This window comes from Bos javanicus, chromosome 1 (genome assembly GCF_032452875.1).
Source record: "Bos javanicus breed banteng chromosome 1, ARS-OSU_banteng_1.0, whole genome shotgun sequence".
NCBI classification, from domain to species: domain Eukaryota; kingdom Metazoa; phylum Chordata; class Mammalia; order Artiodactyla; family Bovidae; genus Bos; species Bos javanicus.
The window spans coordinates 141,562,057-141,589,431 of NC_083868.1; the positions used below are offsets into that span (position 1 = coordinate 141,562,057).

Consider the following 27,375-nt stretch of genomic DNA (forward strand, 5'->3'; position numbering starts at 1 on the left):
ATTGCAGAGAAGTCACATGGGGACACGCCCAAGGAAGAGACAGTGGCAGTAAAATGGCCCAGCCTCTCCCTGGAAGGCCGGGCTGGCAGGCGCGCTCCGATGAGCCCCTGGCTGGAACCTTCTCTGGTGGCTACATGAGGGATGTATTCTCTTACCGATAAATCCAATGATCAGCTCTCTGTGTTCAAAAGCCCCCAGTGCCTCCTGCACTCCTGCAGTGAAGCTCTCACATATCTATTCCCTCCGACCTCCCCCGCAGTCCTCCCCACTGGCCCCCCACCCAGGAGGCGAGCTGAGTCAAGGCTTCCACCTTGCACTGGAGTCTCCTCTGGAAACGAGTCTCTTAAGGCCCTCAGCCAGCACCCGGGACCCTGGCGACTTCGGCGCTGGACAGCCCAGAGGAACCAGGAGCAGATGGAGGCCTAGGAGGAGGTGGGGCTGGGGGTGTGGGGCACACGCTCCCCTGCTGGTTCCCTGGGGCAGCTTTGGGAAGAAGACAGAGGTGTGTGGTGTCCGTGGGCTGGCACTTCCGGGGAGGGGCAGAGAGAAGCACTGATTCTATGCTTCTGTGCCTGTCACCATCACAAGGGAGGATGAGGGGCTCGGAACTCACCGGTAGCCCATGTCCTGGCAGGCTGCCCTCCCGTAGCTCTCACTCCAGTCGTCCTGGCACACGGGGTGCCAGGACTTCCTCTGTGCTGAGTACACCTGAAGGATGAAGTTCGGTCCATAGAGGCGAACTGTGGGAAGGGAGGCTCCGGTGAGTCCCAGACCGTGACCTTCATCCTGTCCTCACGCGGGCCCCACCCTCCCCGGACACAGAGGCTCCAGAGGGCTTGGCTCCCTCCCCCCGCTACACAAAGGAGATGCCCGGAATCTAGCCTTTCCTCCCAAAATGTGCCCTTCACCCGACAGAGCTGAAAACATGTATTCAGACAAAAATGAACATTGTGCACACATGTTCATGAGAGCATTATTCACAGGAGCTGGAAGGGGGTAACATCCAAACATTCATCGATGGAGGAGCACACAGAAGGCAGTCCTTGCGCACAATGGAACGCTATTCGTCCATGAAGGGGATCAAACACTGACTCGACTCAACAGGCGTGAACGTTCACACATGATTGATATGCTCCTGACCGAAAGAGGCCAGGCAACAGTCCACACACTGCAGGACCCCATTTCTATGAGACATCTGGAGGAAGAAATCTACGGAGACGGAAAGCAGGTTAGTTGTTGCTTAGGGCCTGACACTCAGGCTCAGGCCGCCGTGGAGCGACCAGCTCGTTTCCTGATGCTTCCGTGGTGAGCGATTCCGTCCACCATGTGAGTGGATAAACCAACTGTAAGCGCATCCAGACAGTGGAATATGATTCAGCCCTAAAGAGACATGAGCCACCAGGCTGTGAAGAGACATAGAGGAAGCTTAAGTGCACGTCAGTCAGTGATGAAAGAAGCCAGTCTGAAAAGCCTGCATACATCCTGTAGGATTCCAACTCACGACACTTGGGAAAAGGCAAAACCATGGAGACAGTAAAAGGATCAGTGGTTTTCTGACCAGAAAGTGGTTTCAAGACAGGGGGGTGAGGGGCTGACAGGTCCAAGCTTCTACCCGTGGCTCAGTCTTTGTGGTGACCAGCGCCCCCAGGAGCCATTCAGGAGCCACCCAGAATCGCCTCATAGAACAAAAGACCCTTCTATCACCCAGGAAATGACAAGGGCCTTAGGAGCTTGGTGTCAGGAGCTGGGGTCAAGGACCAGATATCAGAACAAAAGATGCACCAGGTGGTCTCACCACTTGAAATTCACCATGGTCTCAGGAGCCCTGTGCTGGGAACTGAGGTCAGAGACCAGCACCTGTCCTCTATCTAATCTCACAGTGTATGAGTGTATGTATTAGTATCTGTGAGCATGAGACTGTGTGTGAGTGCATCACGTGAGAGTGTAAGTGAAGTGGTAGGTGAGATTTTTCACTGCCTACCCTTAGCTACTTCCTGAATTTTGATCTATTTGAAGACATTAACTCTTAACAGTATTTAAGTAAATACAACTTCAACATTAAGAAGAGAAAGTCTCTCCAGGCAACATCATGAGTTGGTCTTGCTAGAGTTATTGACACGTGAGTGGACACAGGTATTAAAACATCAAACACCATTCCATCCGATAGAGTAACCACGTCTGCTCAACCTCAGAAACTCTCAACTTTACTTAAGAAAATGGTGACAAATATACTATCACCCATAATGGCAAAGCACTATGTGGATACTTTGCAGAGTGAGTCTGCCAAGTGCAAATCCTCTCCTGTAAGCGAGAACTCCAGGAACTCCCAGTGCAAGGGAATCCACAGGCAGGACAGCAGTGTCTCACACAGGTGCCCTGACCTGGACTTGGGGTATAAAAGAGAACCATCTCCCCAGGACGGCCACAGAAGGATGGACAGCTCTGGGGTGGAGCACAGCCTCTGTCTGCATCACTTGCACTCAAAGTTAACAGCTCCCAGAGCATGCAGCAGGCTTCAGGCTTTGGGTAGGGCCTTCAGCAGATATCAGCACAACCTTCATCCTCAGGCATCATTTCCCTGCTGTACCTACTTTGTGTTCAGTTGCTCAGTCATGTCTGACTCTGTGCAACCCCATGGACTATAATCCACTAGGCTCCTCTGTCCATGGGATTCTCCAGGCAAGAATACTGGAGTGGGTTGCCTTTCCCTTCTCCAGGGATCTTCCCGAACCACGGACCGAACGCATGCCTCTTGCATCTCCTGCACTGGGAGGTGAATTCCTTACCACTAGCACCACCTGGAAAGCCGACAGCTACTGAAAAATTCATTGAAAATAAAAGCAGCAGCAGTGTCCACCCTGTGACACGGACACAGGCCACCCGAAAGGCAGCTTGCTTAGAAAACACAGAGCCCACTCCCAACTTGATATTTTAAACAGTTTGCTGTTTTAGTCATGTTCCGTGGCAGCTGGAGCATGAATGTGGTCTGGCCCTAGGCTGTGGTCTCCCATTCCCTGGCTGTGTGACTCCCGGTGGGAGCTCGCCCCCTCTGAGCCTGTCTCCTCACCTGAAAACTGGGCTTGCATGCAAGGTTCAGCCTCCAGCAATGGAGTCGGTGATGGAGTGATTGACGTGCGGGATACAAGCCTGGCACCGTGTGCCTGCCTTGCTGTGGCCTCTGTGGGGGCCACCCAGTGCCCAAGCCAAATGGCCCCCTCTCACAAGCAGCCCTGCCACTTACCGCAGCGGTTCTCGTCCTCGCCACTGGGGCAGTGCAGGATGCCATCGCACCAGAGAGAGGGGCTAACACAGGTCCCGGAGGAGCCGCACTCCATCCCTGAACACTCGTCCTCCACTTTCAGGGAAACAGAGGGAGACGCTCATCAGGCTGAGAAACCAAGGACACCCTCAGCCCTCGGGACAAGAGACAGCAAGCCGTCCCCCTCTATTTTAAAAGGAGGAGATGGGTACTTGCCAACAGCATATGTCAAAGGAAGCAGGGCTGGCCAGAGCAATGGTGAATCCCCCAGGTTTATTACTTCTGGTCAGAGGCGGGTCCCTAACCTGGGACGTCAGCAGTTCCCCACACTCCCGCCACACAGGTGAGTCCTGTGACCCATGATCCCCGCCCCAGGCTGGTGGAGGAGGCCTGGCTGTGGGTACAGGAGTCCCCGGGGAGGGAAGGCCTCCAGCCACCACCATGTACACTGAAATGCAGGAGACAGGTGTGCCCCCTAGGTGCGGGTGCTCACAAGTGCCAGGCCCCACTCAGGGTCCTAAAGCACAGGATGAACTCAACGTGCTTCTCCCGCATGTGTCAATACCATGCAAAGGACATGGGATCTTGACAACCCACAAATGAGGAGGAAGTATGCCAACAAGACTGGCAGCTTCCAAGAAAGGTTATTCAAGCATCTAGTAGTCAAACAGGAGGAAAGAGATGGGAAACTTCATGAGGGGCTGGGGGTGGGCCCCTGGTCCAGGCACCAGGGCTGCTGAAGGGCCAGCACAATGCAACTCAGCTCTGGCCAGCACTTACTGTACTTCCAGAGGAGGACGGCGGCAAGGATTGCTCCTGCCAGCAGGACCACCAGGGTGAAGGTGATGCACAGGGCTTTCTTAGTCTCTGCAGGAAAGGAAGTGAGTACACAACTTAGTCACCTGGTTTCTTAGACTCTCAAATTTCATGCACTACTTTTATGGTATATCTTATCAAGGAAGAATAATTTTGTATACACTTAAATGGGGCTTCCCTGATAGCTCAGTTGGTAAAGAATCCGCCTGCAATCCAGGAGAGACCGGTTCGATTCCTGGGTCGGGAAGAAGACCCTGGGGAAGGGATAGGCTACTCCCTCCAGTATTCTTGGGTTTCCCTCGTGGCTCAGCTGGTAAAGAATCTGCCTGCAATGCGGGAGACCTGGGTTTGATCCCTGGGATGGGAAGATCCCCTGGAGAAGGGAAAGGCTACCCACCACAGTATTCTGGCATAAAGAATTCCATGGACTGTATAGCCCATGGGGTTGCAAAGAGTCGGACACGACTGAGAGCCTTTCACTTACTTATACACTTAAATATTATTCAGCCATAAAAGGAATGAAATTGGGCCAGCTGTAGTGAGGCAGATGAACCTAGAGCCTATCATACAGAGTGTGAAGTAAGTCAGAAAGAGGAAAACAAATATCATATTTTAAAACATATATATGTAATCTAGAAAAATGGTGCTGATGAAACTATCTGCAAGGCAGGAATAGAGATGCAGACATAGAGAACAGACCTGCGGAGACAGTGGGGGAAGGGAGGGTGGGACGAACAGAGAGCGCAGCGTGGACATATACGCACCAGCATGAGTGAAACAGCTGGTGGGGAGCTGCTGCCGAGCACAGGGAGCTCAGCTCGGCGCCCTGCGATGACCTAGAGGGCTGGGATGGGGGCTCGGTGAGAGGGAGGGCCACGAGGGAGGGGACATGTGTCTACTTGTGGCTGATTCTCATTGTCGTACAGCGGAAACCAACACAACATTGTAAAGCAATTATATTTCCATTTTTTAAAAGTGACTTTTCTCTTTAGGAACATATCCTGTGAGGCCTTATTTCTTCCATAGAGTTGAACTAAAGTTAACTTTTTGGAGAACCAAAGCAGGCAGCCGTGATATAAAGCAAACATACATTGAAGTTAAGCTCTTAAAAAAGTAAGATAGTCTTTTGGTCTTAAGATAGTCCAAAAAATGATGAATGTAAAAAGTTGGTTGAATAAAGGAAATATTCCTTGCTCCAGTAATTACAAGCATAAGCAAAATAATAATAACACTCCCCAAACTGTCATCTCCAGGGACGTCCCTGGCTGTCCAATGGTTAAGACTCCAAGCTTCCAATGCAGGGGGCCCAGGTTTGACCCCTGGTTGGGGAGCTAAGGTTCTGCAAGCCACAAAGCACAGCCATTCTCTCATCTCTGTGTCAGTGGTACTTGAAGCAGAGAGAAAAAAGCCTCTTCCTCAAGGCAGTTTAGGGAATGGATGGGCCAGAGTCACACTGACTCACTGACTCACAGTCACTGGCCTCATGTGGCTATTTTCACTTTAATTAATTCTCATGTTGCTGCTGCTGCTGCTAAGTCGCTTCAGTTGTGTCTGACTCTGTGCGACGCCGTAGACGGCAGCCCACCAGGCTTCCCTGACCCTTTAAATAATATTAAATCATTCTGTAAATTCAACTGCTCGATAGTCCCACATGGCCAGTGGCTGCTGTGCTGGACAGTGAAAAGGAAGGATGATCTATCACTGTGGGAGTATCTACAGCACTAGGGTCGCCCCTCAGGTCTGAGGATAGGAGCTCTGAGCTCACATTTCAGCTAAGAAGACAAGCTGTAGGACAAGGTCACCAGTGTTCTCTGCTGCTGCTGCTGCTGCTTCTAAGTCACTTCAGTCGTGTCCGACTCTGTGCGACCCCATAGACTACAGCCCACCAGGCTCCCCGTCCCTGGGATTCTCCAGGCAAGAACACTGGAGTGGGTTGCCATTTCCGTCTCCAATGCATGAAAGTGAAAAGTGAAAGTGAAGTCGCTCAGTCGTGTCCGACTCTTAGTGACCCCATGGACTGTAGCCCACCAGCCTCCTCCATCCATGGGAGTTTCCAGGCAAGAGTACTGGAGTGGGGTGCCATTTTGAAACAAACTGACACGCGGCTGTTGGTCAGAGCATAAGCCACAAGTCGTGCCGAGCTTCAGAGTAAGATGTCCACCACCGCCAGCCCCAGCAGTTCCTGTTCAGAGAGCACCCCAAGCAGGTGCTTCCCTCGGGAGATGGGCGGACAGGCAGAGGAGAGGAGAGCCAGGGCGAAGGCTCTTATACATCCTACTACTCCTTAGCTCCTACAGGAGGACACTGGGCGCCAGAGGTGGAGCTCATGGGGAGGCCCTGCACCCCACCTGTGCCCATTTTTCCTTCCAGAAGTCTACCAGACCAAGAAGTCCAGTTTCTGGAGTCAACTGAACCACGGGATCTGGGCATGAACCCTCACCCCTCATTTTGTTACCACATTCTGTAAATTCCACAGTTTATGCTCAAACTGGCTTAGGAATCACCTGGCGAGCCTGTCACCCAGAGATTCTGACTCAGCTAGGGGAGAGGAGGTGAGTCTCAGACCTACAGGCTCCTAGGTGAGGTCACCTGCTGGTCTGAAGAGTGCCATGTGACACCAGCCATGTGTTATCAGGGCTTGGTTCATGGTGAATGCTTCTGGCAGCAGGCAAGGTGGGGTCGCCAGGGAGGCTCAGGGGAAATTCCAAATGGTCAATTTGATCCATCAGTAAAGGGTGATTTCTTCCTTTGGGTGACTTCCCTGTGTGTCATAGAATCCAAGATAAGATACCATGCCTGGTGAGTAGAAGGATGTTAAACCAGGTGTCCTGAACCTTTCCTTGGGAGGGTGTCCTGAACTAGGCATCCTGAACCTCTCCTGGACAGGGTGGCAACCCACCCGGCTTTTGCTAGGGGGCCCCAGATCTCACTGCTGCTGGACAATTATTTCAGGATCAGGGTCTGGTCCATCAGGCTGGACTGGGTGCTGGTTTGCAATTGTACCTCTTTGGGTGTAGGTACAACTGACTAATCATTTGCTGTTGTTATTGTTGTTCAGTCCCTAAGTCATGTCCGATTCTTTGCAATTCCATGGACTGCAGCATGTCAGCTTTCTCAGTCCCTCACTATCTTCTGGAGTTTGCTCAGACTCATGTTCATTGAGTTGGTGATGCTATCTAACCATCTCATCCTCTGCCACCCTCTTCTCCCGCCTTCAATCTTTCCCAGCATCAGGGGCTTTTCCAATGAGTCAGCACTTTGCATCAGGTGGCCAAAGTATGGGAGCTTCAGCTTCAGCATCAGTCCTCCCAGTGAATATTCAGGGTTGAATTCCTTTCGGATTGACTGGTTTGATCTCCTTGCAGTACAAGGGACTCTCAAGAGTCTTCTCCGGCACAATTTGAAAGAATCAATTCTTTGGGGCTCAGCCTTCTTTATGGCCCAGCTCTCATATCTGTATATAAGTACTGGAAAAACCATGTGTGTGTGTTAGTTGCTCAGCCGTATCCAGCTCTTTGTGACCCCATGGACTGTAACCCTCCAGGCTCCACTGTCCAGGGGATTCTCCAGGCAAGAGTACTGGAGTGGGTTGCCATTTCCTTCTCCAAGGGATCTTCCCAACCCAGAGATTGAACCTGGGTCTCCCACATTACAGGCAGATTTTTTAGCATCTGAGCCATCAGGGAAGCTTCTGACAGTTTGGACCTCTGTCAGCAAAGTGATGTCTCTGCTTTTTAATACACTGTCTAGGCTTGTCATAGCTTTCCTTCCAAGGAGCAAGCATCTTCTAATTCATGGCTGCAGTCACCATCCAAGGTGATTTTGGAACACAAGAAAATAAAATCTTGTCACTCCTTCCACTTTTTTTCCCTTTTATCCACCATGAAGTAATGGGACCAGATGTCATGTCTTAGTTTTTTTAATGTTGAGCTTCAAGCCGGCTTTTTCACTCTCTTCTTACCTTCATTGTTATCAATTGTTGATGTAGCCCTTCTGTGACCAGTGTCAACTATTTGCCTCACAAGATTGTTGACCTTCAAGCCTCCAAAACCCAAATGCTAACACATGTATTAAGGTTCAATGTGAAAGATCTGGAGAGCCAGGAAGATAAAACAAACAGAGCCAGGAAGATAAAAAGTCCCTTGTACTCTCACTGAGGATCTCTTGACTTTGTGCTTTTTAAGTCACTTGCAAAATACTGTCAGGCTCTGACAGGCTATGTACTGCTGCATGACTCCAACTCTACACTCTAAAAGAGACAAAATTACGGAGACAAATCAGTGGTTGCCAAGAGTTAGGGAAGGATGAGCTAAGACCATGAGGGGCTAAGACCAGCGGTCCTCAGCCTGGGTGCCATGGACATCTTGGCCAGGCCATCCTTGGTGGTGGTCATTCTGTGCACTGGAGGATGTTCAGCATCATCACTGGCGCCTCCCGAGCAGATGCTGGTAGCAACCCCACCCCAGTTATAGCAGCTGAAACTGTCTCCAGACATCGCCAAATGCCCCCGAGGGTCAAAATCACTCCGTTAGGAGCCACCGGTCTCAATCTAACAGCCACCACCAGAAAGACATCAGTGCAGAGACAAGTAATTTATTGAACCAAGACGAACTGATGGAGAGAAAGAAAACCACACAGGAAAGGAGTAGGAGTAATTAAGGAGAAGGGATCACAAAGGGGTAGAAAACACAGGAATGGAAGAGAGTAGCGGTGGGGAGAAGGAAGGATGGAAGAGCCATCTGTGAAGCATGAGGGAGACAAAGGAAAGGACAGAGAGAGAAATACAAGAAGGACGGCAGTTGTGAAGAGCTAGGGAGGTCTAGGGAGGTCTGCGGAGAAGGCAATGGCGCCCCACTCCAGTACTTTCGCCTAGAAAATCCCATGGACGGAGGAGCCTGGTGGGCTGCAGTCCATGGGGTCGCTAGAGTCGGATACGACTGAGCGACTTCACTTTCACTTTTCACTTTCATGCATTGGAGAAGGAAATAGCAACCCACTCCATTGTTCTTGCCTGGAGAATCCCAGGGACGGGGGAGCCTGGTGGGCTGCCGTCTATGGTGTCGCACAGAGTCGGACACGACTGAAGTGACTTAGCAGCAGCAGCAGCAGCAGGGAGGTCTGAGGAGAGGAATCTTCAAAGGGTACAGATATTACCTGATGCCACTGTTTATGGTGTGTTGTTGGCACATAGAAATTCACCCTGTCATAGATCTTTAACTGTGTGAGTTGTGTGTGAGGGTATGTGTATCTCACAAAATAAAATAAAAATGTTATCAATGAAAATGTTCCTTGGGCCAGCCCCTGTACTAGCTCTGTGCTCATATAAGTAACTGGCTGTACTCGTCCTGCCTAGGCAATGCTTACCACATCAACTTGCCTGTGTTACAAGTTAGGGGAGGGGGCACAAAGGGAAGAGATCTGGAGGGAAAGAAGATGAAATGTAAGGAGAGCGGACAAGGACTTCCCTGGTGGTCCAGAGCTTAAGACTCCGTGCTGCCAATGCCAGGGGCACGGGTTCAATCGCTGGTCGCAGAACTAAGATCCTGCAGGCAGCATAATGGGGCCAAAATGATTAACTAATTAATTAAAAGTTTGAACTACTAAAAAAGAAAGCAGACAAATGAGAGGACTTGAAAGACATGGAGTTAAGGTGGTGGGCAGAAGACACACCACCTGCAGTCCCTCATCCTCTCCATGACCTGCTCAGGTCTGCCTACAAGACCCTTCAAGCCATGAGAAAATGTTGCAGATGCTTCTGGGTGACAACCCCACCAGCCACTTTCTTCACTGAATACACAATACTCATCCAGCACCTTGACCGTGACTTGTAGCATCCAGGAAATGGGTACGTAGAGAAAGGTTGTTTCTTCCTGTACCGGGGGCTTGCCATCTACTCAAGATGATACAGTGGTAAACCATGCGGACAAGAAGCAGTTCAGAGAGGCTGGGCTGGCAAGACCACCCTGGGTGGTACAGGCCAAGCTGGTACACGTTAGTGGGAGATGAAGGTCTTAGCAGCTGTGTATGTGTGCTGTGTGCTCAGTCATGTTCGACTCTTTGTGACCCCATGGGCTGTAGCCCGCCAGGCTCCTCTGTCCACGGGATTCTCCAGGCAAGAATACCGGAGTGGGTAGCCATTTCCTCCACCAGGGGATCTTCCCGACCCAGGGATCGAATTCACCACTCTGCCATATCCTGCACTGGCAGGCAGATTCTTTAACACTAGCGCCACCTAGCTAACAGGCTAGCAAAGGCCTCCAGGAGGTGAGAACCAGGGTCCACGACTTTGACCCAGAGACGGAGAAGGGAGAGGCATGCGCACCAGCCCTGCAGACAGAGGAGAGCCGGCACCGAGCTGGTGGGGGCAGAGGGCACCCTGGAGAAGGCAGACCCCAAACTCGGCTCCACTAGAGAAAATACAAGCAAAAAGGGCCCTACTTGAGGTGCACGCTGTCCTGGATGGAGGTTTGGGCTGCCTGTAGATGACAGGTGTCGAGGCGTGCGTCTGAACCCTTGGGGTGTACTGGGGCACCACGGGCGGGTAGTACTGAGCGGGGTACACCTCGAAAGCAGGGGGAGCCGTGGGCAGCTGCTGAGGGTACAAGCTTTCCGGCTGGTATCCATGGTTCTCATAGTAAGGCCCGACACCTGGTGATGATCCCTAAACGATTAAAAAGAAGATGAATGATACAAAGCTGTAATTATTCCAAAGCTTAAATGAACATTCCATGCTGCTGCTGCTGCTAAGTCGCTTCAGTCGTGTCCGACTCTGTGCAACCCCATAGACGGCAGCCCAACAGGTTCCCCCGTCCCTGGGATTCTCCAGGCAAGAATACTGGAGTCGGTTGCCATTTCCTTCCCCAATGCATGAAAGTGAAGAGTGAAAGTGAAGTCACTCAGTCGTGTCCAACTCGGCACTCAGTCAATTCATGGGTTCAGCACTGCAGATTCCTACGTGAAAGTGAAACTCCTAGTGACTCAGTCATGTCTGACTCTTCGAAACCCCATGGACTGTAGCCCATGGATTGATATTCATGGAGTTTTCCAGGTAAGAATACTGGAGTGGGTAGCCAATCCCTTCTCCAGGGGATCTTCCTGACCCAGGGATTGAATCAGAGTCTCCCGCTTTGCAGGCAGATTCTTTACCAAAGATACCAGGGCATCTTGAATCATGTCAAACCCTCACCTAGAATGAAAACTCACCAGGATGTCCAATTAATTGGCAATAGCGTTTGGTTTTGTTTGTTTGCTATTCATTTTTTGAAATAAAGGAAAAATAAATGGCTGACATTGAGATTGCATAACAAACTAAAGAAAAAACATGTGTAGAAGTCTGGGAATGAGCCGGTATCCCGGTCCCGAGGCTGGGGTACCAAGGTATGAACTAGCAATACCAATGAATTACAATGAGAATAATAAAAGCTAACATTAGAAAACTTACCAACTTGGGTATCTGTATTCAAGCCTCCTTAAAGCCTGACCATAACCTCCTAAGACAGAGAAGGCAATGGCAACCCACTCCAGTGTTCTTGCCTGGAGAATCCCAGGGACGGGGGAGCCTGGTGGGCTGCCATCTATGGGGTTGCACAGAGTCGGACACGACTGAAGTGACTTAGCAGCAGCAGCAACCTCCTAAGACGGTACAGGTGTGATGGGTATACTCAGACAGGAACGTGAGTGACAGAGGTTACGAAATCTATCTGAAGGACTTACAGCTGGAGGCAGCTAGCAGCTCTGCTGCCCCAGGCATCTTTCCATGGCACGAGTGTCTGTGTGGGCAGCACCTGGACTCTGGCAGCTCCACCTCTGAGTGGTATTTCTGGGGTGCAGTGTACACACTCACACAGACATAGAAGGGATGCCCAGTCTCTGCATCGCACTCTCAGCTCCATCCTTTGGCTGGTTCCTATCCGACTTTCTTTTTAAAACTATTCTCTTTGTACCTAGCGTTGTTTTCTTATCTACTTGCTTAAAATTAAAGTTTTTGATAACAAACAGGAACATTTTTTCATGAAATGGTAACGATCTGGGGGGAAGGTGTATCTGCTATGCCATAAGTTCTTTCCAAGATTTCAGCAATGCTGAGGTTGGCAACATTGATAAAGGTCCAGGGTCTTCCAGTGTTTACAATCACAGGGTTATGATTATAAAAAAAAATAATATTTTCTTTAACAAGAAGTATTGGTTTATGCTTTTTGCCAAAGTATCCGTTGGAACATTGTGTGTGTGCTAAGCTGCGTCAGTCGTGTCCAACTCTGTGTGACTGTACCCTATCCTCTGTCCATGGGATTCTCCAGGCAAGAATGCTGGAGTGGGTTTGTGTGCCCTCATCCAGGGGATCCTCCCAACCCAGGGATTGAACCTGTGGCTCCTGCATTGCAGGTGGATTCTCTACCCCTGGGCCACCAGGGAAGCCCATTGAAATCTTAGTGTTCTACCAATTAATTTTTGTGAACACTCTATGTAGAAAGTGATAAATCTTTTCTTTAAAATGTATTTTCTAGCTTGTCATTTGCCTTTTAATTTTGGTTTTACTTGTTTTTCTTTTCTTTTTTTCACTTCTCTTCTCCCCTTATGCCTACTTAAAATCTGTCCTTTCCAAATCCTGACCCCCCAAGGCCACTGGGGACCCCAGGAGTTTGTGAACTTGCTGTGCTTCAGACCCACTCCTGCCCCCACAGACCACCCACTGGCTAGGTCACCCTGGGAGCCACACCTGCCCTCTTATCTAAGCGTCCACTTGCAACACTCCTCCCCACTCTGTAATTCCTCCCCTTGTTCCTTGTTGACTGAGAGCTCAGAGAAAACTAGTATTCTGAGCATAGGCGACTTAATGCTGAGAATTTTAAATGAGGCCTCCAGGGCAGCGTGGTTAGAAAACAGTGAGCCAATCTTGAGTTTAATAACTCACCAACGTGCCCCTTCCAGAGTCCGAAGATTGCACCCAAGACCAGAGCAGTAACAGAAAGGGAGAACAGAAGGTAATCTCTTATCTAAATGAGGAAGCCAGAGGCCAAAAAGCAGAACAGGCATCTGGTCTCCATCTGAAGCATCTGAGAACATGGTGACCTTCCCAGGAAAGGTGGCAGTGGGCACGGCGGTCTAACCCTGTGAGTTCCTGTAACATGGGTTTGGAATTTTAAAAGGATCCAATGGAAACTATCAAATACAGGAACGGGGCAAGTGAAGGTCTGCTTTCCAAACAGAGAGATCTCTGTTGTCAACCACAACTTTTAGTAATCTAAATGTAAGATGATAAGTGAGATGCGATGGGGAAGGAACAGCCAGTCAGTCAGTTCAGTCTCAGTCATGTCCAGCTCTTTGTGACCCCATGGACTACAGCACACCAGGCTTCCCTGTTCATCACTAACTCCTGGAGCTTGCTCAAACTCATGTCAGGGATCGAGTCAGGGATGCCATCCAACCATCTCACCCTCTGCTGTGAGAAGGGTTGTCCCCTTCTCCTCCCGCCTTCAATCTTTCCCAGCATCAGGGTCTCTTCCAATGATTCAGTTTTTTGCATCAGGTGGCCAAAGTATTAGAGTCTCAGCTTCAGCAACAGTCCTTCCAATGAACATTCAGAACTGATTTCCTTTAGGATTGCATGGTTGGATCTCCTTGCAGTCCAAGGGACTCTCAAGAGTCTTCTCCAACACCACAGTCCAAAAACATCAATTCTTCAGTGTTCAGCTTTCTTTATAGTCCAAGTCTCACATCTATACATGAGAAGGCAAAGTAATGTCTCTGCTTTTTAATATGCTGTCTCTGTGTTCTTGCCTGGAGAATCCCAGGGATGGGGGAGCCTGGTGGGCTGCCGTCTATGGGGTTGCACAGAGTCGGACAGGACTGAAGCAACTTAGCAGCAGCAGCAGCAGGTTGGTCATAACTTTTCTTCCAAGGAGCAAGCATCTTTTAATTTCATGGCTGCATTCACCATCTGCAGTGATTTTGGAGCCCAAGAAAACAAAGTCTGTCATTATTTCCATTGTTTCCCCATCTATTTGCCATGAAGTGATGGGACCGGATGCCATGATCTTTGTTTTTCGAATGTTGAGTTTTAAGCCAGCTTTTTCACTCTCTTCTTTCACTTTCATTAAGAGGCTCAAATGTAAGGTACATTTGTATCCAAAGTGTGGGGAGGGGGCGGGGGGTATTTCAGGAGGGGGTGGCCAGCCCTTTGCTTCAGCCACGGCCTCTCCCAGGCTACCAGTAAGCGAGGCTACACTGTGCTCTGCTGGCCACTGGTGTCACAGGCACTCTCTTTTAACTGGGAAAGAATCCTCCTGCAATGTGAGAGACCCGTGTTCAATCCCTGGGTGAGAAAGATCCCCTAGAAAAGGAAATGGCAACCCACTCCAGTATTCTTGCCTGGAGAAACCAATGGACAGAGGAACCTGGTGGGCCACATACAGTCCATGGGGTCACAAAGAATCGGACATGCTTGGGCGACTAACACATACACACACACACACTCCCTCTCACCACCATCCTGCCTCTGTCCCCACATCTCACCCCTGCCCCCTGCTCCATCCTGATCAAAGCAGGAAGAACCTCATCACCCACACACCCCCAGCAACTGCACAACTGCCACGCGGCTCCCTGCACCCCACTCCTGCTCACCCTTGAACCCCGGAATGCCTTCACAGCATTCCCAGGGGGCTCAGGCATCCAGCAAGCGGCTCTGACAGTGCTGACCAGCACACACCGCCACTGGAAAGAGCAGAAGAAACCCAGGACAGGGCAAGGCCAGGGAGGTAATGATTAACCACTTACTGAGTTTAAAGCCATCCTGATGTTATCAGCAGCATCGGGTAAAGGGAGGTATTTGGAACGTTCGAGTTGACCTAGAGGAAAGAACAACAGGACTGTTTTGCTTCTGTGCCGGTGAGTTTACGGGAGATGAGACGGGAAAGAACCAGAAGAGGTCCTGGGTGACAGTCAGCTCTCACCACAACCACGGCGGTTCTGCCTGCTCACCTTCACCTTCACCTCATCACCTGCACCCACAGCTGCCCATCCTGAAGGAGCTGGGGACCTACTCGCTTGTAACTTACATTCAGGGCCTGCCTCACTCACCCTGCTCCCACTGAGAGGCCCAGTCTTCCCCAACATTGCCTCCACCAAAATGAGAATCCATTGAAAATGAAACAGGCATGGGGAATTTTCTGCCATCAGGTTCGGCAGAAGTGATGCAGGGCAAAGCCCTGGGTCACCTCCTGACAGTGCCATGTCTCGTGGTGCCCTTGGGCGAGTGACCTCTCTGGATGTCGGGCAGAAGCGAATGCAGCCACCACACTGGCTTGTTTGCATAAGGATTTAACTTGAGAGTGCAGGCAGATACCTCACATGCCCCAGCAGTGGCAGATGTGATGAGATATTGTGGCTCTTCCCTACAGAGCATCCTCAGGGAGAAGGGAGCAGCAGTCCACTCTCCCCTCCCCGAAGTGGTCTAGAGCTTAGACCCAGATGGAGGCCACACCTGACTTTTCAAATAAGCCATCAGGGGCTTTCTTGGTGGTGCAGTGGCTAAGACTCTGCACTCCCAATGCAGGAGGCCCAGGTTGGATCCCTGGTAGGGGTACTAGATCCCACATTCCACAACTAAAGATCCTGTGTGCTGCAAGCAAGACTCAGTGCAGCCAAATAAATAAATAAAGTAGTTTTTTTTTAAAAAAAACAAGCCATATGAAGTGAGAGGGAAGTTCAAGAGGGAGGAGACATATGTATACGTATGGCTGATTCATGTTGATGCTTGGCAGAAACCAACACAATATTGTAAAGCCATTATCCTTCAATTAAAAATAAATAAATTTTAAAAAGCAGAAAACACACACACACACATACAAATAAGCCACATGGAGTCGCTGCAACCTAAACCAACACAAATGTGTAATAATTCTATAAAACACATTTAAACCTACTTGATACTCCACTTACTATTCCCAAATCCAGAAAAGAAGGAAATTCAGGACTAATCATTTGAGTGGTTTCTAAGGATATCAGTCCAAGAGACTTTTTCAAGCAAGAATACTGGAGTAGGTTGCCATTTCCTCTTCCAGGGGGTCTTCCCGGCCCAGAGATTGAACCCAGCATCTTCTGTGTCTCCTACATTGGCAGGTGGATTCTTTAGCACTGAGCCACTTGGGAAGTCCTATACAATATACTTATCAATATATAAGGAAATTGGTCACGAAAAATAAAGCCCTTGGTCACTTTGTTTGCAGACGTTTCTGAACAGTGGTGTCTAGGAAGACCATCAACATAAAAAGCTTTATAGTAAAGGCCCATCTGATGTCACTCTTCCCATCATAAGCAAATAATGGCTTTTGTCCACCACTCCTGGAAGCCTTGAATTGATCAAACAGTAACTCCAAGAAACAGCCTTCACAACCACCCATCCACAGGACCTGTCCCGGGTGAGAAAGCTCTGGGCTTCAAAGCTGGCAGATCTGGTCAGAGCATCTTTCATCCATAAAGTGCCTGGTGCGCAGCCGATGAGGGCAGCACGGCAGGGTGGTTGAGCCCATGACTCCTGGTACCAGACTCTGGATCCAAACCAAACTCACTCACACTAGCCAGGACCTGGGGGCAAGTCTAATAATGCTTCCGGGCCTCAGTTTCCTTGTCTGTAAAACAGGGAAATGGTTTAAGGAATCATTAGGGTTGGTTTGCCTAAATCACTGCTTTTTAAAAGTGGTTTCACTGTACATAATACAGAAGTTATCTAAGACATACTAGAAGCATCTTTCAGAAGAATGTAGTTTGGTATTTATTTAGTATAAGAGGTTTTTTCGCAATGTAGCATAGTGTTTACAAACCTGATTTAAAAAAAAAGGAAGGGGAGGGGATAACAGTGGCACCCAATACAGGGTTGAAAAAGAAATAAAAGGAATCCAAATGGGCAAAGAAGAAGTCAAACTGTCACTGTTTGCAAATGGCATGATTCTTACTATACATAGAAAACCCTAAAGATGCCACCAGAAAACTACTAGAACTACTCAATGAATTCAGCAAAGTCGCAGGATACAAAATTAATACACAGAAATCTCTTGCAGTCCGACACACTAACAATGAAAGATCAGAAAGAGAAATTAAGGAAACAATCCCATTTACCATTGCAACAAAAAGAATAAAATACCTAAGGAATAAACCTACTTAAGGAGGCAAATTGTGGAAAATTCTTAAACAGATGGGGATACCAGACCACTCTACCTGCCTCCTGTGAAACCTGTATACAGGTCAAAAAGCAACAGTTAGAACCAGATACGGAACAACAAACTGGTTCAAAATTGGGAAAGGAGTACATCAAGGCTGTACATACAGAGCTGACTCTGTAGCCCACCAGGGTCCCCTGTCCATGAAATTTTCCATGCAAGACTACTGGAGAGGGTTGCCATTTCTACTCCAGGGAATCTTCCTGACCCAGGGGTTGGACCTATATTTCTTGAGTCTCCTGCATTGACAGGAGGATTCTTTACCACTAGCACCACATGGGAAGCTCTTAAAATTGATCATAAAGCTGATAAATGTTGAACAGCCCATAGAGGCAGGATGGGCCTGATTGGCAGTATTTATAGATTCACAGATCTGCATCTGGAAAGAATGCCCAAGATACCAACAAGAAATCCACCAGCTCTGAAAAATGTACTGGAGCTCCTGCTGGAACTGCCTCTCTGAGTCCCAAGCAAAATTATTATTTGACTCATTACACATTAAAAAAACCTCAAACATTAACTTGGATAAATAAAAATATAAGTAAGGGTGTTTGATCTCAGGAAAACTTGTTGAACAAGTCACAAGAAAGATGTATCAGATCATTCATTTACTTTTCATGTAAAGATAAAATAAAAGAACCAGTTCATGCTGACAGCTTTGAGATTTTTTTTTAAGATTAAAAAAAAAAAAGAGTCAACATGGTTCCAGGTATGAGGGAAAAAACCTGACCCATACACAGGAGGAAGAGATCAGCATGTAGAATATACATGATGTTTACATCTTTACGTGGGTGTGATGATCACATATTAATAACCTTTCCCACTTCTGCTCTGTAACGAGAGACATTCCTGAGACTTGAGAGCAGCACAGAATCCTCTCGTCTAAGCAGTAAAAGCTGGCACCTTTCTTGGATTAGTTTCAGGTGAGTCCTGCCCCGGCCAAGGTTCTCGCCGCTGGTTTCTCTGCCCTCAGTGGTAGGCACTCCCCGGGCCTCTGAGCTATCTCACCAGTTATAGGTTTGGTTGGAGTTTCAGGAAATGAAAATCTGATCTCACTGGCGGCTCTCCCAGTTTAAGAGCCCTCTGAAAGGAGTGATGAATCAGTGCCCAAAATCCACGCTCCCTAGTCATTCAAGATCTCAAGTGAGACCAGGAAGCCAGGAGCTCAGGGGCACCAGGCAGCCGTGAGTTGTCCCCTAAAAGCCCAGCACCCAGAAATAACTGCAGCACAATCCTCTCTCACCCAGAGATCCCACAGCCGGCAGATCCTGAGGACCCAGGACACCAAATGTGCCCAGATGGGCTGCCACGGACTCTGGAAGGGAAGACGAGTCGGAGTGCTCCTAACTGTCAGTGTGTGTGTGTGTTAGTAACTCAGTCATGTCCAACTCTTCGAAACCGCATAGACTGTAGCCTTCCAGGCTCCTCTTCTTTGGAATTCTGCAGGGGGGATACTGGAGTAGGTTGCCATTTCCTCCTCCAGGGGATCTTCCTGACCCAGGGATTGAACCCAAATCTCCTGCACTGCAGGCAGATTCTTTACCATCTGAACTACCAGGGAAGCCTAACTCTCGGTGGCCAGAGACAAAGGAAGGAAGAAAGGTCTCCCCTGGGACCTGGATCTGATGGAGACGCACTGCTGTCCAAAAAGACCAGGGGATCACGTTCTGTGTGATTAATTTCCCAAACAGGCAATTCCACTCCCATACGAAGTAGCAACTCTCTTTAGCTGGTTTCTGAAAGGAACAAGACAATCCAGATGGCAGAGACAATACCGCCTCTCGAATGTTCTCTCCGGTCATCAGAGGACACCCATGAGTGCTCTTGATTCCGGAAAGCCAGCCTCAGGGAAACGCTTTTCCCCAAAGTGACCAAGACTCACGTGAGGCGAAGCTCTGTCCTGCTGCTCCTGGCACGCCTCCACTTCAATGTCGCCCACTGAGTCACATAACAGAGCATGACTGTCCTGGGCCACCCTGGGCTCTCCTTTCAGGGGACTGACTCAAGCCTTGAGTCACCTGCCCGGCCACCACTCAACAGGACAGTTTTGTGCAATACCACCAGTCTCCCATGACGTGATGAAGCTATTTCTAGACAAGGAGGGTCCCTCCTTACAGTATCTTTACTCTGGACCTCAGAACACATTTGCTGGAGATTTATTTTGAAAACTACCAAACCAATGGAAATGAGGTCCGAGAGGTAGATACCGATGCCCAAGCAGGAGTCAGGGGTTTTCCCTATTATGAAGGCTCCACTGACTTTCCCTCACACATCATTCATGTATGGCGCCTGCACTGGGCCCCTTCTAATGCCTTCCAGACACCAGTTGTATGATGAGGCGTGACGGGTGGAAGAAACCCCACCTTCCTGACCTCAGATTCGGTGTGCCTTCTTCAAACTTCTAAGCAAACACCACCAACAGATACTCCCTATCTGAGGGTCCATGACCGGTGGAGCTCCTTATGTCTCAGCCACTGCATACAATCACCTTACATGTGGAGAGGTTCACAAAATGCACTGGGAGAGGGAAGTTAACAGAGACAGTGGTGGATTGAATTAACAGTTCAATGTAAACAGATATAAGACTATCAGAGAAATGGCACACACAGTGACTGACGCAGGAATGAGAAAGACAGAGGGAGGGAGAGAGCCGCTCAGGAGAGGCACTGCCTGCATCATCCAAGTTTCTTTTTCTATGAATGCCTCATTGTCCAAACGAGATTGCAAACTTTTTAGGGCAGGAATTGAATCTGGTCCTTTTTTCTTCAGTCTAGTTTTGTACCATACACAGAAAGTGTTCCAATTTTTTTTTTTTTTTTGCATCCCACCAAAGGCCAAATGAGTAAGATGAAATTTAAGACAGAGAGAGCCAGAAAGCCTGCAGCTGGACAAAGCAGATGCCAAATTGAGGATGTGAGTGACCTTACAGGTCCAGGTGCACAGAACTGACCGAATGCCAGCAGGCAGGCTGGAGAGGTGGCCAGTCCCGCGATAAAGTACAAAAGCCACTGTCTAAGGTTCGAAGAACTTGCCTGAGTCGATCTGTGAAATGGGCATGCATGCAGGTTATGCGTGCTGAGTCACTTCAGTCATGTCCAACTCTTGGCAACCCCATGAACTCTAGCCCGCCAGGCTCCTCTGTCCATGGGATTTCCCAGGCAAGAATACCGGAGTGGGTTGCCATTTGCTTCTCCAAAGGATCTTCCTGACCCAAGGATAGCAGATAAATGGGGTTCTGTCCAGATTAAATGTGTTTGTGGCCTAACACCATGCCCATCACAGGATGAGCCCTCCAGAATAACATAATGACAATAGCTAAGGTTCTGATGTATGGGAAAAGGACTCAATTTTTTTGTGTGAAGATCCAAAGGAAGAACTCAGGATCAAAAAGGTCAGAAATATCAGGAGGGCAGATTTAACTCAATCCAGGGAAACCAAGTTCCAACAATGAGGAAATCTCAGTATCCACTGGGTTCCCTTGTGAGAAACAGTTCCTCAAACCAAAAAAAAAAAAGTCTGATCCAACGCTGAAAGGCTATGTCTACAGCACATTCTAGAACCAAACTGGCTGAGAGGCCAGACATGATGATCTTTTATATTTTGTGGTCAGAAACACAAATCTATCCCTAGAAAACACAGGCTCCACATGCCTGGTGTTCAGATCGAGTCCCAGATGAGGCCAGGTGCTTGCCCTGCCAGGAGGGCCCTTCCGAAATCAGGGAGCTTAAAGCGATGCTGATGTGAGGTGACATCCAAACAAGCCATCATAAAAGCCTAGGCTTCATCTCATCTTCCAGATCAGAGCTCCCTAGAAAATATTTCTCTAATGGACATCCACTAGAAGGCCAACGGAACTCCCAATGATTCTGTCCACTCTGCCTTTGCAGTAGCATCCAAACTTAAGCTTTTGTTGCTATTTACATGCAGCTAGCTGCAAGAATTAATGTGAATTTCAGGGCTTCCATTGTGGCTCAGATGGTAAAAAATCCGACTGCAGTGTGGGAGACCTGGGTTTAATCCCTGGGTTGGGAAGATCCCCTGGAGGAGTGCATGGCAACCCACTCCAGTATTCTTGCCTGGAGAATCCCCATGGATAGAGAGAGAAGCCTGGCAGGCTGCAGTCCACGGGGTTGCACAGAGTCAGACACAACTGAACGACTAAGCACAGCACTTGCTAAGTCATCTCCAACTCCTTGCAACCCCATGAACTGTAGCCCACCAGGCTCCTCTGCCATTTCCTTCTCCATGCCTTTCAAACATTTCCTGCTTCCTTATAACATTTCTGCACCCTCGTCCCTCCTGCACCCCACCCCTACACACAACATAAATGCCTGGAGTTTCCACTCATGGCAAGTCCTTCCCTCCTTCTCCTTGACTGACCTCTAACAAGCATAAAGCTCTGCTTTGAGTCACCTGCCCTCTTCAAGATTCACACTGTTCACAGTTCAAGGAGCTGCCCACATGTCCACCAGAAAATCAGGGTCTGCCATTCTTCCTGGACGTCTCTAAGACTGCCCATGACATTTTTCATGCCCCTGGTTCCTCTTCTCTGGACCTCTGTCCAGTGGCTGGGGCAGACCAAGTCAGAGGTCACTTCCCCTTCCTCCTGATCTCGAGTTCTGCCTCTGGGTTGTTCCTCAGACCTGTCTGTGTGATCAGCTGAGCCCTCTGCTACTGCATTTGGGACCAGGCTGGCCATCGGCACGGTGGGGGCAGGGGCACTGGGAGTTCCCTCCCGCACATCCAGGCCCACAGTCCTGAGCGGCTTTCAAGCCAGATCCCCCAAAATGGCCTATACATAGGGATCCCCAACCTCAAGCTAGGAAGGGACTCACCAAGCCTGGCCCAATTCACTTCTCAGCACCCAGGTGTGTGACACCTCTTCCCTCCCCAGAGGCCCCTTAGCTCATCTTGGGGGTGCCAGGAAGGGCAGCAAAGACTGAGCAATTGTGGGAAGCAAGACCACCCAGCAGACCCAGAGCTGAGAGAGCAGCAGAAGGTGGACGAGCCCTGAGTGCCCCCACCCCCACACCAACAGAGCCGGCTTCCCCTCCGTAATTAAGCAAAGCTGACCAGACACTACTTTGACCCAGTCGCCTTTCTTTTTTCTACTTCCATGCCTAAGGACTGCATAATTCTGGAGGGCTTCGAAAAATAGATTTCCTATTCCATCAGAATCTGATGCAGCAACTGAAACCAGGGCAATGATCCCCAGTGGTCACAGAGGCCCCCAGGACTCCTGCCACAGGCCTAGGTGGAAAAGAGTGAGAGGCACCAGCCTGGAGCCCTGGTTTACACATCCTGGTAGACGCCGTGTCCCAGGCTGGGTCGAGTCTCCGCAACAACCATTATAGTGTCCTTCGCGTGTCTAGGCTTCACCGCCTACAAGACGTTTGTACCCTCGGCCACATCACCAGAGATGGTCAGCCCTATGCACTGCCCCATAAAGGGGCAAGCTGTCCTGCCCAGGTCACCCTGGAAGTGGGCAGCTCGGAGCCAGCGGGGCAGGTGTTGGGGGGGAGGGGGAAGGGAAGAGGCTCTGCTCTTGGATGTTGAGGAAGTCAGCCTGGCCCTAGAGCCACCCCCTTTCCCACGAGGATTCCAGGCCTCACAAAGCTTCCCTGGAGCCATCTGGCCTGCCTGCATCCCCTGATCTCCCTACAGGTCATGGGATCACCTGGGGCAAGTTATTTCCCGACTGCCTTAGTTGCTCTCAACTGAGTTACATGCATCATAAAGAGCCTGGAAGGATGCCCAGTTGGAAGTAAAGGCCACATCCACATGGGCTGTTCCTATGATAACAGGGGTGCAACCCAATGTTCTCCTACAATTAACGCAGGAGTCCAGGGTGGAGCAGCCCAGGGTGAGCAGAGGCCAATCAGCAAGCAATCCTGAGCCCTGTAGGCTCCAGGCAACTACACAACCTTGTAGGAAAAAGACTGACCTTGGAGGTGTCAATAAGAAAGGCATTGCTGGGGATCAAACAAACAAACCTCCCAGTCAAGAACAAAGGACTCCTGCTGCTAGCCAGCTCACGGTTTTAAAAGCGGAGAGGGAGGTGTCCATAGTCAATCTCCAGGAGGAGCCCGCCCCGCAGCTCCCTGACTCCTGTGGTGTGGGCTTGCTGGTGCTGCCCTGGCCTCTCACATTGACCTCAAGGGTCCAGTAAGGTTGGCCGTGGTGGGGGATGCAGGCAGGCCCACCTCTGGAAAAGCTGTGGAAGGGGGGAGCAAACCTCCACCGCCTCCCTGGGTTCCCCAGCCCCTGCACCTCACTCAGCAGCAGCAGCGCCTGCGCCCCCAGGAAGCTGTGTCATGCAAGCCCGGCTCCCACTCCCAGCCCCCACCGTCCTCCAGGGGAGATTGGCTCAGTCCCCACTTCCTGGAGACCTCCCAGGCTAAGTCAACAACCCTCCCCTCACTTCAGGTTTTCTAAACACCTTGAAGTTCTCCTTAGCAGCCTTTGTAATTTTCCATCACTTGGTTGGCTCTCTACAGCCCGGAGCCCAGGACGCCTGCTGTGTGCCGGGTACTACCACGCGGGTCTGAATCCGGCGGGAATCGGGCGGGATTCGCAGGCTAGAGGCAGAGACCCGGGTGACCCCTGCCCGACAGGCAGGTCTCGAGTCACTCTCTTTTCCCTCCCAAACGATCCACTGGGATTCCACCTGACCGGCCTGCAGCCACCTCAGCGTCCGAAACTGAATTCCGGATTTGGGATCACCGGCGGGGTGGGCCCTTCCCAAAAGCCGGGGAGCACGCCAGGGCAGGCAGCCGCCCGCAACCCGTGCTTCCCCTCTGGGGCCTGGAAGTGCGGAATTTGGGGCCATAAGGCAATTCTTATCGGTGCCCACTGCCAAGCTGGTGCGTTCAGCCGCGGTGCCATGGCCCGGGGTCCTGCCAGATGGCATGCAGTGGACCGAAGTGCCCAGGTGTCCGGCCTTGTCCCTGGCATGGAGTGTGCGCCGAGACACCAGGACCGCTCCTTCCCGCACTGGAAGCGCAGGAGACCGGAGCAGGGGCGGGGGGCGTTGCCGGCTGTCCAGGCGGCCCAGCCCTGATCGTGGCCTCCGGGTCGCCGCACTGGGGCCCGTGTTGTGGGAATTGCCTTCCTGGGGCCACCGAGCGGTTCGCACCTCGCCCTGAGGCCCTCCAGGCCCGCCCCCGCCGCGCCGGCGTTATCGCTCCCTGCATCTCCGAGAGTTTCCAGTTTCTCCCCACTTTGGGAGGGAACCAAGAAGCAGTTCAGGTAACACTACGAGGCTGCAGAGATTTTCCCGAAACAAAGAAGCGGATGGACAACCCTCCCTCCGTCCTCGTCCTCGAAGGGAAAAGGCGCACCCCTTGTTCCCAACTCGGAGCTAAAGCGGCCAGGGGAGCATGAGCCGATTTCAGCCAAGGGGACCCACTCCGAGGCACCTTTCCGGCTACCAATTGGCTAAGGACCGGCAGAGTAGCCTGCACCAACCCAGTGATGCCAACAGAGCAGCCTGCGGGGCTCTGACTCCCGTGCCAAGGCGTCCCAGGCGCTCGGAACGCTCCTGACCTCACGCAGGTCGCTTTGCTCGGCTCAGCCCAGTGCGTCCAGACGGCGGGAGGACGGAACTACCGGGCCGGAGCTGCTCACACCTGGCTTCACCTCCCGCTACTCTCACCCAGCCCGGGCGCCCAGGTCCTCCCTTGCTCCCGGGATCTCCAGCACAGAGAACCCGTCGCGCGAGCCACTTACCTGCTGCCCTCCGGGGCAGCTCCCCTCCCCTCGCCCCTTCTTCCTCCTCCTTCTCCTCCGCCTCCTCTGGAGTTCGCTTCTTCCTCGGCCCGGCTCGGAGTCCTCGATCCTCCCCGGCTCTCGCTTTAATCCTGGGAGGCGGTGTCCGAGCGCCCAGGGCAACACCCCCAAGCGCCGGTCCCGGGTCACCTCGGACAGAGGGAGGGGACGGACCGGAACGGCTGTCCCGGGCGGGGCTGGTCGGGGTGAAGGCGGCGAGAGGAGGAGTTTCCTCCAGGGAAAGCCCGGCACGCGCTCCCGGAGGGACCCAGAGGGAGCTCGGGGGACGCTTCCATCCTCGGCGGGCAGTCTAGGGCTGGGGAGGAGTCCGTCTCCCTCCCGCATTCCCCGGGACCGAGCCGGTCGCCGGCGCCTTGTGCCCGAACGCTCAAGTTTGGATTCGGCAAGGGGATTCTGGGGAGCGCTAACCGAGTCTCCTGTGAACCGGCCAAGCCCTGGCGCAGGGGATCCACCTGATCTCTGTGTCCTAGGCGAGGACCCAGGAATCTGGTTCCAGAGGCCGCTGGCCTCGGCGCTAGAGTCCAAGGACCCCAGTCCTATTGGGGGGCCTTTTTCTGCTCTCAGGTCCCAGGTCCCTCCCCTTCCCTCAGAACGTCCCCAGGAGTGGCTTGAGGTCTTCCTGCCCCCAACTAAGGCAGAGGGTGAGGGTAAAGGGTGAAATAAAGCTTAGCTTTCTGCCTCCTTTTAAGAGGCTCTTCCCAATGTCGTTTGCAATACAAATGAATCTGGATTGCTTTAGAATCAGGTAGAGGCAGAAGAAAGCCCGATTCATTCCAAGTCATGTGCTGCCTTGGCACAGCATTCCTTCCTGGGCAGGTGTCCTGGGACTGGACTTGCCTAGAAGTTCTTCCCAGCCTCTCCTGTGGCTCCCGTCCTTTGGCCCATCCTATCTCTCATCCTTCACAGTGTGCAGGTCGTCCAAGTAGAAGACCCTTGAGGACTGCTTCAAGGTGAGTGTCAGGTCACTGCCAGGTTAGGTGGTGACTCATCTATTGCTGTTTTGAACAGTGCATCTGGAGTCTGCTGGGAACGGCACCGTTGTTCACCAGACCTCAGTGTCCACCGCACACCAGGCACTCTGTGCGTCCACCTGCATCCCTTTAGTGCTTATTTTCTCACTATCCATTTCCCCCTCTTTTGTCAACTTTCTGGAACGTTTGTTCCCAGGAGCAAAGGACGAGCTTGGGGAACCACCTCAGTTCTGGAGGTGAGCACATGGCCAGTGTCTGGCTTAGCAGCTAAATCCCATCCTTGCCTGGATTTGTGCTTCAGGGGCCTTCAGAGACCCTCTCCCTTGTGCTTGGAGGAAGAAGCAAGTAGTCACAGGAATTGTTGATACCTGTCTTTCCATCACCAGGGAGCTAGTACCACAACAAAGATAGCTTCTCCACCAAAAACCACAGCATACACCTCACACCAGCCAGAATGGCCATCATTACAAAGTACAAGTAATAAATGCTGGAGAGGGTGTGGAGAAAAAGGAACGCTCCTACACCACTAGTGGGAATGTAAATTAGTGCAGCCACTGTGGAGAACAGTATGGAGGTTCCTTAAAAAGCTAAAGATATAGCTACTATGTGATCCAGAATTCCCACTCTTGGGCATTTGGTGGAGAAAACTCTAACCTGAAAATAAATGTACATCCAATGTTCACTCCAGCTCTACTTAAAATGGCCAAGATATGGAATCAGCCTAAATGTCCATCAACATAGAAATAAAGAAGATGTGGTACACATATATAATGGAATATTCAGTTCAGTTCAGTCGCTCAGTCGTGTCCAACTCTTTGCGACCCCATGAATCACAGCACGCCAGGCCTCCCTGTCCATCACCAACTCCTGGAGTTTACTCAAATGCATGTCCATTGAGTTGGTGATGCCATCCAGCCATCTCACCCTCTGTCATCCCCTTCCTGCCCCCAATCCCTCCCAGCATCAGAGTCTTTTCCAATGAGTCAACTCTTCGAATGAGGTGGCCAAAGTATTGGAGTTTCAGCTTTAGCACCAGTCCTTCCAAAGAACACTCAAGACTGATCTCCTTTAGAATGGACTGGTTGGATCTCCTTGCAGTCCAAGGGACTCTCAAGAGTCTTCTCCAACACCACAGTTCAAAAGCATCAATTCTTTGGCACTCAGCTTTCTTCATAGTCCAACTCTCACATACATACATGACCACTGGAAAAACCATAGCCTTGACTAGACGGACATTTGTTGGCAAAGTAATGTCTCTGCTTTTTAATATGCTATCTAGGTTGGTCATAACTTTCCTTCCAAGGAGTAAGCATCTTTTAATTTAATG

General features: G+C 50.7%; 1 protein-coding gene across 4 annotated transcripts in view; it reads right to left on the reverse strand.

Moving 5' to 3' along the window:
* TMPRSS2 (transmembrane serine protease 2) overlaps positions 1-25,221 on the reverse strand; it is a 126,205-nt gene extending 100,984 nt beyond the window's left edge. For 2 of the 4 annotated variants that reach the window (XR_009737370.1, XM_061422136.1), the window contains exons 1-6: positions 25,018-25,112; positions 14,849-14,919; positions 10,514-10,736; positions 4,040-4,126; positions 3,242-3,355; positions 614-740 (exon numbers count right to left, since the gene is read on the reverse strand). Coding sequence is in view for 3 of the 4 variants with exons in the window: in XM_061422136.1 (XP_061278120.1) it covers positions 614-740; positions 3,242-3,355; positions 4,040-4,126; positions 10,514-10,736; positions 14,849-14,863 (566 nt within the window). In the remaining variant the exon portion in view is untranslated. Of the gene's footprint in view, positions 1-613; positions 741-3,241; positions 3,356-4,039; positions 4,127-10,513; positions 10,737-14,848; positions 14,920-24,834; positions 24,989-25,017 lie in introns of those variants that run through there. The other 2 variants (XM_061422145.1, XM_061422127.1) reach the window with 2 other exon arrangements.
* Positions 25,222-27,375: the final 2,154 nt, after the last annotated feature.